The following is a 13,213-nucleotide window of genomic DNA, read 5'->3' on the forward strand; positions in this document are numbered from 1 at the left end:
ATATTTCACATGCAAAATTGCCACCTGTGATAAAGCCAGTGCCCATGCACAGTGAACTGTTACTATTAATAAAAATAATACAAAAAATGGCCAGCTTGCTCCCCTTCCCAAACAGCCCCAGCGCTGAACAGCCTGGGCTGGATTCTAGTATAAAAGTGAAACCAAGAGCATGAGGTGCCCCTGTTATAGTGAAAACCATACCCAGACTGGAAAAGTGCAAACCAAATGTGTTCCTTCATCAGAGGTTACAAATCTGAGCTGAAAAGTATTGGGACTCTTCTGGTCACCCCTTGGAGGAGGTGGCCAGTGTAACTAATGAAAGTGGCAACTCTTTACCCCAGTGGTCCCAGTATAAGGCATAGGAAACCCTAAGACCTATGTGCCCCAGTAGATATCTAGGTGCATCTACAGAAATCAAGGCGCACAGCAGCTACAAAGCTGTCTTAACACCGCATAACAGCCATTTCGCTCTTTGTAACTGACCTTCTATATATATTTGTCTTCTGTTCATTTAAGTGAAATATTCAAACGTATTTAGTATCAGTATCGCATGTATCGGTAAAAGAACTTTGTATATTTCGCTGCATACATATCAATTATTTAAGGTGAATACATTAGGTCCATTGAAGTAAATAACAGCAATCAATTATTTAACTCACATAAGGAATCTGAGCACGTTTCATTTCATTATACAGGTCAGATATTTCGGCGTCATTCTTGTACCCATAGCGACAAAGCTGAAATCCCAGAGACCAGTAGGCTGGCATAACAGGGCGACCAATGAGCTAAGGAAAATAAACAAAACACTAGAAAACTGAGGTAATATAAGGCACAGATAAGCTGAAAAGTTTTAATGAACAGCATCTTACTCCTGTATATTGTTGGACAACAATCTCCGGTGTGGGACCCATTACTACATAAAAGTCCAAAATCCCGCCAGTAGTGCGATAAATTAATGCTGGTGTTTCCTGTAACGTCAGATCTGAAAATATACATGTTATGTGTGAAAACAATAAACTATTGAATAAGTAATATCAGTATTTTCAATGATCCAACATCTGACTCAATCATGATAAATTGGATTGAAACAGCTAAATTATGTAACAGTCTCTAAACATACTCAAGTAACCTTATCTTGCAATGACAAATTAGTGTATCACAGAAACATTTCTCTTTTATGCCTTTGCCATTATAAGGCACCACAGTGCTTACATTATACAGTACATATAGATTTTGAGTACAGTTTCATCAGAGCTATAAGTAGAGTTATCCCATATGCACACAGTAGTAAAATTGATGGTGAAAGTGAAATATCATCTCTCTAAGATATGTTCAGATTTTTCTAATTTCTACTTATGTTGATCCAGAAGTGGTAAATCAATCACCTGATAAATAAGCAAACAAATTGACTTCATAAATGGCAAGTTTAATTCCCCGAATCAGATACCATCATAATGTTATTTATTAATAGATACTGATGCCATTATTTCAAGAAAGGCATCTGTAAATACAGTTAGTGTGTCTGCCATCATCAGTCATTTGTAGAGAATTCCAAAACCTGACCACTTTTACAGTAACAAAACCCTATTCTAGCTAATGAAAACTAATTTCCTTCAATTTCTGTGCCTATTCTATTGTCACTTGCTCAGCCCTGGCTAGTAACAGTTTAATAGACAATTGTTTGTAATGTCCTCTTCCCTGCATTTTGCATTAAATGACGTAAAGTTTTCAATCAGAATTCAATTACACAATAAAAATGTGGTCTTGAAAAAGAGGTTCTGTGATGACCCAAAACATTGATAATAAAATAATAACATTTTTCACTGCATTTTTTTGGGGGGTTTGCTTATCTCGTCTTGTATTTTTCACTCAACAACTAATATACTCTCTTCTACCATCCCACATTGACTACTGTAACCTTGTTTAAACTGACATTTAGACCAGACTCTCTTCTCATGTCTATTCTTAATTGTGCACCAGGATCATCTATACCTGTAGTCATTCCATATCTGCTAGTCGTCTGTGATAGCACTGTCTTTTAGCTAAAAAGATATATGTTATAATGTAAATTAGAGTTCTTGAGGACCAGCACATTTACTTGTCAGCTTCACACAAGTTAACAGGCTATAAACATAGTGGTGAGAGACACAGCACCAGCCCCAGCACCAGTTACCGGCCAGCAGGGCAGGGCTGACAGATTTTAATCCGGGGAACAAGACTCGACTCAGCAGTCTATTAGGAATATTTTAAAATAAAAATATGCAGGTGGCCCAGTGACCCAAGGCAGCCCACTATGGTACTGGCCTGGGGGGCATATGCCCCCCTGCCTCCCAGCCCAGGCAGCCCCTGATGGCTAGATTAAACCTTGAAATACAGATGGAAAATCTAACAGCTCCCTCTTGTAGTCTGGTGCGGCAATGCCTACATTATAACATAATTATCTTATCATTATTGATCTTTATACATTATTTTCAATTGTTCTCCAATGTTGAACTATGAATGAGCAAGAGTAGACATTTAACATAAAATATTCTTTAACATAATCCCCAAATGAAAAGATGCTTCATTTAAATAAGCATTTTTTCATGTAATTCCTTCTGCTATCACCTTCTTGACGACCTCAATACTTTTTAAATAAGCTTCCTCATGCTATTGCCATTTTTGACGGGGATAGGGCTTTTCTCACTTTGATAAATAGACCCAAAAGTGTCCTTTCTTGGGGGTATGTCAACACTGTGTGGATCTTACTCTTTCTGCTTCACCATGACTACCTGTCAACTGTTATCAAAATCACTAGCCCGGTGTAATAGTTTCTTTAGCTCATCACTTACTCTCCCTCAGTTATCTACTAAACACCTCTCCTCCCAACGCCTTTATTTATTTTGATATAATTTCTTCCATCCTTTTATGTCTAGAATCTTCATTCCATTTGGCTCTTTCTGCATAATACATCCAAAGATTCAGAAAAGTAAAAAGTTAATCATGAAGTGTTTACCCATAGCATTGCTATTCAGCAGAAGTACTCCATGTGCATTGCCATCATTATCCAGCCCCATATAAAATGGATGAACACCATATGAATTGATATGATCCTGAAAGAATATAACAAATAACATTTACATGAGTGATTTGAAACAGCATTAGAATTTAAAGACCTGACTCATTTTCAAATGCAATGTGAATGCAACTTGCGTTTGAAAAAATCAGACATAACTTGCATGCATGTACACACATATTCAAGTACAAGCAGATCTCAAGAAATGTTTCCATTTGAATATGGCTATAAGTACGCTCAGACTATATGCTACTTGCCATATGCAAACAGACAAAACACCCTTCAGGATACGCACAATGCATATGTGCAATATCAAGTCCCATCAAAGCTTGAATTTTACTAATGTGAGTGCGCTCGACCTTGACACGCCCTTACTGTACATTGCCTATGTGCATCCGTCCCTTCCCACCCACGTTCCGCCCTTCAACTTGTTGGCAGTCGGAAGTGTCATTTACATTTGAACATGGATTGCTTGCAATTGAGTTCACTGACATAAATTGTTTATCAGCACTGTAACTTACTAAGTATTGCTGTATTTGGGATTACAGCAAGCCCATTGAAACGCATATAGATGCAGCTTGTGTCAATCGAAACTGCTTGATATGTTGGCTACATGCTACTGTGTTCACTCAATAAGAGCTATCTATGAAAGTTTTGTGATGTCATGTGCTTATTTTGTGAATGCACCCATTTTCATGGGAAGCACATGGATTTGCATATCAATATGGCTGCACCTGCAGGGGTGTTACATTTTAAGATTTGAAAGCAAGACCTGTGCAGGTCAGAGAAGTTCAGCCAAACGCAGACTAGGTGCACTTATGTGCCTCACTTTGCATTAATATTTGAAATTTTGTGGAACAAGTTACTTAAATGAGAATTCAGTTGGTAAGTTGGTAAGGGTGTTCGCAAGGGTCCATTTACCGGGGGGTTTGCTAGTTCTCAGGTAGCCGTAGAGCATGCTTCTCTCAAAAAAAAAGTACTGCAGGATTATTTGTTTTCAAATGCTCAGATAGGTGCTTGAAACCTGTCATCAGCCTATCATTTCAATAGAACACCTTTTGCACATTCCAGACACAAAATAGAAATGTTGAAATTAATGAAGGGGCTCTCCTAAAGTGGTAGTAGAATGGACTTGTGAAGTGAAGTTTTTACTGATTCCACCATGCACATTTAAAGCTCAACCCACAATATCACTAAAGTAGTCAAAGAGCGTTTTTGTAGTGGCAGCTACACACACTGGAATGTGAGCATGTTCCATGTTCTAAGAAGGGTGGACAATTAGGTGCAAAGGATATGCTTTGCAATCCAATATTTTGCAATACATCAATGACCTATAATATTAGAGAAATTGCAAAATACCCACTGTAAACTATTTATATAATCACACTCAGCCTTGTGTAAATAACTAGAATTGCAATAGTAAATTTAATTAACCCTGAAAGTAGTTATATGAATGTTATTTTAGTTACATTCATAAATCAAATGTTTTAACTGCACTCACATCATCATCTCAACCTACAGCTGTCCCCTTGACCGTATTCCCTTCTAACTTATCCACTCCCTCACCCCCACTGCAATCCCAACTCTAACTCACCTCTTCAACCTGTCTCTCTCCACTGGCATATTTCCATCCACATTTAAACATGCACTCATCTCCCCAATTCTAAAGAAACCATCTCTTGATCCAGCCTATCTCTGTAACTACCATTCTATTCCTCTTCTCCTTTTTGCCTCCAAACTACTTGAGTAATTACTGTACAATTGCTCTCACTCTCTCTCCATTCTCCACGCTCTGAAATCAGGTTTTCGCCCCCAACATTCCACTAGCACTGCTACTCACAAAAGTGATCAATGATCTACTTACTGCAAAGTCTAAGTGTCATTTCTCCATAGTAATTCTCCTGAACCTCTCTGCTGCTTTTGACACTGTTGATCAATCTCTTCTCCTACACACCCTTCACTCCATTGGCCTTCATGACACAGTTCTTTACTGATTCACTTACTAACTATCGAACCGATCATTTAGTTTTCCACCTCTGGCACATCATCCCCTCTACTCCCACTATCTGTTGGGGTTCCGCAAGGATCTGTTCTTGGCCCTTTACTGTTTTCACTGTACAGCGCTCATTTGGCCTCCAGTACCAGCTCTACTCTGGCGAATCCCAAATCTATATCTCTTACCAAAACTCTCCACTTCATTATTATATCGTGTAACCAACTGTCTTCCAACTATCTCCACATAGATGTCCCTAACAGAGTCAACTCCTCCCCTTAAAACTCCCTCACTGTCAATAACACCACAATTTCCTCAGTCTCCCAAGTCTGCTGCCTTGGTGTCACACTTGACTCTGAGCTTTGCTTTATTCCTCACATCCAGACTCTCTACCAGTCCTGTCGAATCCACCTTAAAAACATTGCCAGAATACTCCCTTTTCTTAATCAACATGCTACCAAAACTCATATCCATTTTCTCATCATCTCCCATCTTGACTACTGCAACCTCCTGCTATCTTGCATTCCCGACACCTGTGTATCCTCACTTCATTCCATCCTAAATGCTGTTGCAAAACTGATGCTACTCTCTCACATATGCACAACTGCTGCACCACTTTGCATATTCTTGCACTGTCACCCTGTGTTCTCCAGAATCCAATTCAAATTACTCACCCTTACCTACAAAGCCCTCAACAACACCACACCTTCATATATTTCAAATCTCATATCAAAATACTCTCCCTCCCTCTTAGATGTACCTCTGACCTGTGCCTTGTCTCGTCTCTGGTAACCACCTCTCACTTCCACCTAAAAGACTTCTCCCGTACTTCTACCTACTTTCTCTACCACACCCGATTGGGCTTTCCCAGAGCATTCAAATCTTTAGATGCTCTCTGAAAATCCATCTCTTTTTTAGAGCTAAGATTATACCCAATGATTCTACTAGCACTAATGCACCCTCACAACTGTCCCAATCTCCACTCTGAGCCACACTCGCTCCTCTTGTTTCAGATGTGCCCTCTTCCACTTAGAATGTAAGCTTTCTAATGAGCCGGGCCCTCCACACCCTTTGTTGTCATGTTTGCATTTATTTTGTCTACACTGTATGTCCCTATTTTTGTATATCCTGTTTTCCCTACTATACGGCGCTGTAGAGCACCGTGGCGCCTTACAAACATGCAATATTAATAATAATACCAATAATGTCTAGTATATACTTACTGCTGGAGGCTGGTCTTTAGCAAATAGTCCTATAGGTCTGCGTTTCATTTCATGTCGGAAGGTTTTATGTTCAGTTTCCCCAAGTCCGAAGACATAATCTGAGGGAAGACGGGTGAAAATCTGAAGAAACATGTCTTCGAAGATCATTCCAGGCAAATAAGAATCCCAGCTGATGAAAGTAAGCAGATTAAACATTACACTTTTTTTTTACATGTAAGCACATGTAGATCCACAGTTATTATATACTGGTTCTACTGATGAATGAGAACTTTACTTGTAGTTTCTTAGAGCAACTGCATCAGGATGAAAATTTGCTGGCCTAGATGGCAGAGATGCAATTGCCTCCTGGATGCTGGGATGCTGCTTTGCTACGAGTATAGGACCGCTTAGATCAACAGAAACTGTACAATGGCTAGGCCTGTCATTGCTGTTATTACAAAGGATGCAAATTTTTGAAACTTTTCTCAGAATATTACTGAGCCAAAAATATTAAGTTTCTTATCAGTTTATGAAAATAGAACATATCTGCTTCTGACCATCCACCAGGTATACATATTATTATTATTATTATCCTTGTTTATTTATATAGCACCATTCGTATTACGCATTACAAAGAATATGTAATCATTCCCATTGGTCCCTTTGCCATTGGAGCTTACTGTCTACATTCCCTATCACACACACTCACATACTCTCTGGTCCATTTTGTCAGAAGCCAGTAAACCTACCAGTATGTTTTTGGAGTGTGGGAGTAAATGGGATCACCTGGAGGAAACCCACTCAATCATTGGGAAAATGTATAAACTCCATAAAGATAGGGCCTATGTTGAAAATGAACCCATGACACAAGCGTTGTAAGGCAGCAATGTTAACCACTGTGCCAGTATTATAGTTCTGAACTGTCTTGTCAGACAACTATTGCATCCTTTTGGAGTTTGTACTGTCAATTAAATGGAGACGTGTATTTAAGCCCTTGAGCTTTACTGTAGGTGCACCAAGTATTGTATTAATTCAGCAGTTGCAGGACAGTGACATTACATATTATGTGTTTTTTGGTGCCAATACGTGCTGTGACAAAGGGAGTGGCTTGCCACTGGCCTCTAAGAGATGAATCAGCTATGCAGCTGACAGTCTGCAAATAAAGACTAGGGACTAGGTTACACACAGGTACAGCAGTGGACCTAGGCTCAAAGATATACAGGTGTAAGACATGTGAGAAAGTAAAAGTATAATATGTGACTTTACTTACATGCTTTCACAGTGCCTTTTCCACAACTAACAGCAAAGCTGACAAGGTTTGTCTGCAATCAAGAGTGTTTACAGAGCATCTGCAGGGAACTCCCTTTAAAAGCAAAGGGGGAGTGTCACCTGTCTGTAAAGCCAGACTTGTGAGAGGAGTGTCACGTATAAAAACCTGCACTGTGCATTTGTGCATGTTGACCTATGCCAAGAAGTGGCCAGTGTCTAGAGAGGAAGGCTATGTCTAGCGAGTGATAGGTTGCCTGATGTCACCCTGACGAAGTATGCTGTTTATTGTGATGAAACAATAAAAGTGCAAGTCAACAAGAAGTTGTATGTGACTGATGTCTGCGTGGGGCCTGTGTCACAAGAAGAATGCCCCTGCCACAAATCATTTAAACAAGTTGGTCTGTTTGTCCCGATGTTACAATAAGCCTAATTAAAAGGGGATTTTGCCCCTTCCTAAATATTGTTTCCGCTATTTGTGCCTGCACTAGGTATGATGAGGTTAATCGCTTTAAGCACAATTTATTTCCTACTAATAGCTCTCCCTTTTGTAATGTCTCCAGCTGCTTAGAATTATTTGGCTAACTGAAATTAGATTTCCAATTCATTTGCTTGACTTAATGATTATCATATTATAAGAACTGTATTCTCAAAGTTTGTCTCCATATCAAAAACAAAAAAGAATAAAAATAAAAAATGTAGGGAACTGGGAAGGAATTCCTCACATGGAACTACTCTGGAACCTGAAACAAGGAGGAAAACAAATTAATAATTGCTAATTGGTGGGTTGCAGGAGAAGTTAATCTGAAGCTGTGACTCAATAGATGGCTTAGTGTGACAAGGGCCCTCTTAAATGGACTCTAGGATTATGCCACTGCTTATCATTTTATAAACTCTCTGTACATAAAATACAATACTGGGGACAGGAGTTGACTTTCCCTTAAGTCTTTAAGCACAGAGCTCAATACAGTGCACTGAAGCCCCCTCATTCCTTTGCAAAATTATTATCACATAAATGCAATCATAAACCAGAACAGATGCAAAATATAAATGTAAGTAGTGATATGGAAATACAGGTATGCATGTTTTTTTCCAATTTTGCTACCAAGAAAACCATTGAAAAAAAATTCCTATAGTTTCTTGCTTCCATTTATTTTATACCACATTAAATGTTGTTCAAAACATGTCTGTGATTCATCTGCTTAGACTTTGCTAAAAAGACTATTTCTTAAAGTATATCAGCTCTAAGCATTTCCATCAACATCTTTAATCCGAGTGTCTCAAACATTCCAGACTCAAAGGACAGATGATACAAGCATTAATCCCCCTGGACGGAAGTCTAATTTCTTTTTGTTCTGAATTTGATTAGGAGAGAGAGCCTGACATTTTACAGAGGAATCAATTGCTTTCAAAGCACAAATGGGTTTCTGAGGAAGTGCTTGAAGATATTCCCTCTGGCTCACTAATGGTCCCCTAAAAATAACAGACCTCTCCAAAAAGAAGTAGCTTAATTAATTTACTTAACAAAACACGTTTACCTGACTGTGAGTATTCTGATTTATAACCTCCAAAATATGTAACAAATAAGTGTTAAAATGAATTCACAAAGTCATTCACAGCTACTATGTATTACCAGACTGCTATTTGTCATATTAAACAGTAAACCTTTAATAAATCCAGTTTATGTTTGCTACAGATTCAAACTGCATGTACACTGACCACTAGATATTAATTCAGTGTAACTCATTGCCTGTGTCTTACTGGATTAAAGGACATCTTCATGTAAATCAGTTTTTTTTTACATGCATTCTGCTCATAATCAGCCAAACCATTGTGATTCCTTCTCTGGGACCTCTGCTGCTTGGAGATACAATGTCTATGCATGCACCTGATGCTTCTCTAGGACTAGGGGCCTATTTATTGAAATAATACTTATTGCAGTGATTTACATTAAATCATACTTGCCAACATTTCATTTTTTTTTTCCGGGAGCTGCTAGTAGAAGGTAGGTGTGTAGGGGGCGGGGCCCCGAAAATCGCGTCATTTTAGCCCCGTCCCCGTTACGTAATGACGCAAATCGCGTCATTTTACAGTGGGGGCGGGGCCAAACACTGCGATTCTCGGTGAATCGCGGAGTTTGAACCGTATTCTGCCCACTTCTGGGCAGATCAGGGAGATTGCCACACTCTCTTGGGAGTCCGGGAGACTCACGCAAAATGCAGGAGTCTCCCGGACGTTCCGGGAAAGTTGGCAAGTATGCATTAAATTATTTAATGCCATGGCAGCTCAGCGGTAGTACTGGTTAGTACTGCAAAATGATCCCCAGTGTTTCTTTCTTATCATGCCCGGTGGCTTAGTGGTTAGCACTTCTGCCTCACAGCACTGGGGTCATGAGTTCAATTCCCGGCAATGCCTTATCTGTGCGTAGTTTGTATGTTCTCCTCGTGTTTGCATGGGTTTCCTCCGGGTGCTCCAGTTTCCTCCCACACTCCAAAAACATACTAGTAGGTAAATTGGCTGCTAGCAGTCTCTCTCTGTCTGTCTGTATGTGTGTGTGTTAGGGTTTAGACTGTAAGCTCCAATGGAGCAGAAACTGATGTGAGTGAGTTCTCTGTACAGCACTGTGGAATTAGTGGCGCTATATAAATAAATGGTGATGATGTTGATAATCCCCACTCTGCCGTACTGAGCATGTGTGGAACTAGAAGCTTGCTTTGAGCTTCCAGATCCATTGTAGCTGACTGAACAACACGCAGCAGTTTATTGCAATTAGTTGTAGCAAAAAAATGACATTACATTGCTTAATGTTCACTCAGTTTGCACAACACAAGTAGATCCCAAACTAATAGTTCTAGTTGGTGGCAGTGAGCAATTTTTGGGAGTATAGTTTTCCAGTAAACTCATTGTCTACCTTGAGATTATTTTAGTTTAAAGGCTTCTATATGCTATGCATCAACTTGTACAAAATGATTACCTTTATCTTTCTTTATATTACCAGGCGTGTATTTAAATCATCATGCCTATATCTTGTTTATTCTGTATAGCGCTGCAGAATTAGTGGCGCTCTATATACAGCTGCTGCTGCTGATGATGATGATGAGTTTTGTTGCCCTGGTCAATGGCACATCTCTGCTGTGATCTCTGCATTGGATACAATTGTGTCAAGATACCAGCTATGTGTTATGCCCCAGGGCAACAAAAATAAACACATGGCTTGACAGCAAAGGTGTAACTACCACAGTAGCAAGGGTGCAGTTTCTACACGGCCCAAAGCTGTGAGGGTCTGCCTTTCCTTTCAAAGCCCCATGTTTATAAGTGTTGTTTTCACCCTTAGACGGTACATGAGGGGCCTTACAAAATCTTGTTATTGCGCCCAAAAATGTCAGTTCAGTGTATCCACTGGCACTGGAGACTATCATCATCACCATCATCCTCATTTATTTATATAGCTCCCACTTTCCAATTAGAAACAAACAGTAATAAAACAATACTGGGTAACACATACAGACAGAGAGGTAAGACAGTCCTGCTCGCAAGCTTACAATCTATGTCTCCCAGCTTGGCTGAGGAGCAAAACAGGAAGTGACATCAGAGCACGCCAGGGAGAGGCAAATTGGTACAAAGGAGAGAGGAGAAGCGAGGGAGTGTAACAGAGGAAGGAGTCTTGTATGTTGCTGCGTATGCAGCTAGAATAATGTAATTCATTGAATGTATCAATGAATTACATTTCAGCTATACAATTTATAGTGGTTATACCCCATGTGCATATATTATGCTGCAAAAACAGGCATATGTCTCACTCTGCACCAGCACCATAGAGGGCAACAAAGCATAGAGACTATAGGATATGCCAACCCCTTAGAGACAGCTGCAAGGTAGTCCAAGTCCAGTCTGAATGTCCAGGTCCAGTCCAGAGGTGCAAAGGAATTCCACATGTGTTAAAGTTGCAGAGTATTCTGCTCCATTTCCATTGTTCTAGATGCTGCTGATGTTACTTATACTACTACTACATTATAACCTATAGAGGAGGGACACTGGTGAATCATCCACTCCTTTTCTATATGTTTAAAGAGCCCTTCAGGTTTCCAGAACTGGTGAGTGTCCACGACAAGCATGCGTAGCCAATTATATACTGCACAGCACCACTCATGGCAATAATCATCAGTATTATGGCCTATTCAAGCCTTAGGCTGCCCCCACACTGACAGGGCTACTACTCCTCTTATCATATTGCACTTATTTGTTTATATTCTTGTTCAGTTGACATTACCTTTATCACTATCTTCTTGCCAAGTATTACATATGCTGGAATACTACTCACATCATTATTTTCATCCTCATATATTTTATTATTGTGACTATGACGCCCATTATCTTCTCCAGAGTAATAGTTATATTCTTCATTGTCTTCAATAACAGGAGATGTTTTATTACGATTCCTTATGATTATCTCTTTCATAATAATTGTTGCAAATACACCTATGGCACAATTGTGTGCCTGTATGTGTATTTTAGATTATAACCCTCTTTAAGACCACATGTAACCTGTCATCTTAGCAGTCAGTGTGAATTTTAACATGATAATGATGCCACATTTTGATAAGATAGATAGATGATCCAACTTAAGCAGAAAGAATTTGCAAGTGCTGTCATTGTAATCACCAGTCATTAACTTTAAGTCGGACAATGGTTTCCTTAATCAACCCCCTAAGAGGTGCAATCATAAAGAATAAGAGTCTGACTCGGATGGAGGCAGTGCATTAGAGAAAAGATGAGCTCTAATCATACCTGCATATATTCCACCACCAGAACGTGCAGGCACTAGTGGCTAGAACTACATTGCAAGTGGTCATATACAACCAAGTAAGTTTAGGAAATATTAAGTGGAAAAAAACTAGAAATGATACACAATGCAACAAGCGCATGTGTGCCATTGCAAAACTTCTCTGGCTTGCATCATGGATTGCGCCTTTCTTCCTCACATACAATCTTTTTCCTTGAGATAGCACTTATGACATTCAATGCTTTCGTTGACATGCCGGCTGCCCATACTATATTTGCCTCCTATGACAGGATTCTATGCACTCTATCATGACATCCATATAAATGACTCCATATTCTGGCGCTGTTATATTGCTGCCCTCATGCTTACATTTTTGAACTTATTAATCTTTATACATGTTATTGGTACATATGTTTTCTGTGCTATTCCAATTGTATTTTTCTATTGACAGTGATCGCTGCACCGATCAGTTCCAACTACCATATTTGGTGTTTCTTTGCTTTATATATATAGTGTGCTAGGAAATGGTGATCACATGCACTACAGCAGGCAGTGACTGACTGTCCTATATTTTTTTGTCCTCCACTATCACATATTGTTGTAATATTTTTTTGCCACATGTCCAATCTTTGCATATGTGGGGCTCCCAATAAAATGTTCTTTCCCATTAGCAAATTCCAGGGAACTGCTGCCGAAACAAGTTTTCCTGTGGCTCCTCTGTTTCTGGTAATGAATCAGAACTTGTTCAGCTGTTTTTAATAGTGTTAATTAACCAAATAGGTCTGACAGACAGGGGTGTGACCAAGTGGAACACAGACCTTGTGGTTTCCTATTGGTCCAAGCAGTAACACCCCCATAAGACGCATGAGAAGTACCCTCTTTAGCCAGGGCTGTACTTTTGCTATCAGTAAGCT

At 39.5% G+C, this 13,213-nt stretch overlaps 1 protein-coding gene across 2 annotated transcripts in view; it reads right to left on the reverse strand.

The window, feature by feature from the left end:
• The window catches only part of SI (sucrase-isomaltase), a 209,472-nt gene that overhangs the window by 77,652 nt on the left and 118,607 nt on the right, over positions 1 to 13,213 (reverse strand). For both annotated transcript variants that reach the window (XM_075202075.1, XM_075202076.1), the window contains exons 29-32: positions 6,272 to 6,440; positions 2,996 to 3,092; positions 870 to 982; positions 660 to 785 (exon numbers count right to left, since the gene is read on the reverse strand). In XM_075202075.1, coding sequence (XP_075058176.1) covers positions 660 to 785; positions 870 to 982; positions 2,996 to 3,092; positions 6,272 to 6,440 — 505 coding nt within the window. The remainder of the gene's footprint in view (positions 1 to 659; positions 786 to 869; positions 983 to 2,995; positions 3,093 to 6,271; positions 6,441 to 13,213) is intronic.

The sequence above is a fragment of the Mixophyes fleayi genome, chromosome 3 (genome assembly GCF_038048845.1).
Source record: "Mixophyes fleayi isolate aMixFle1 chromosome 3, aMixFle1.hap1, whole genome shotgun sequence".
Taxonomy (NCBI): domain Eukaryota; kingdom Metazoa; phylum Chordata; class Amphibia; order Anura; family Limnodynastidae; genus Mixophyes; species Mixophyes fleayi.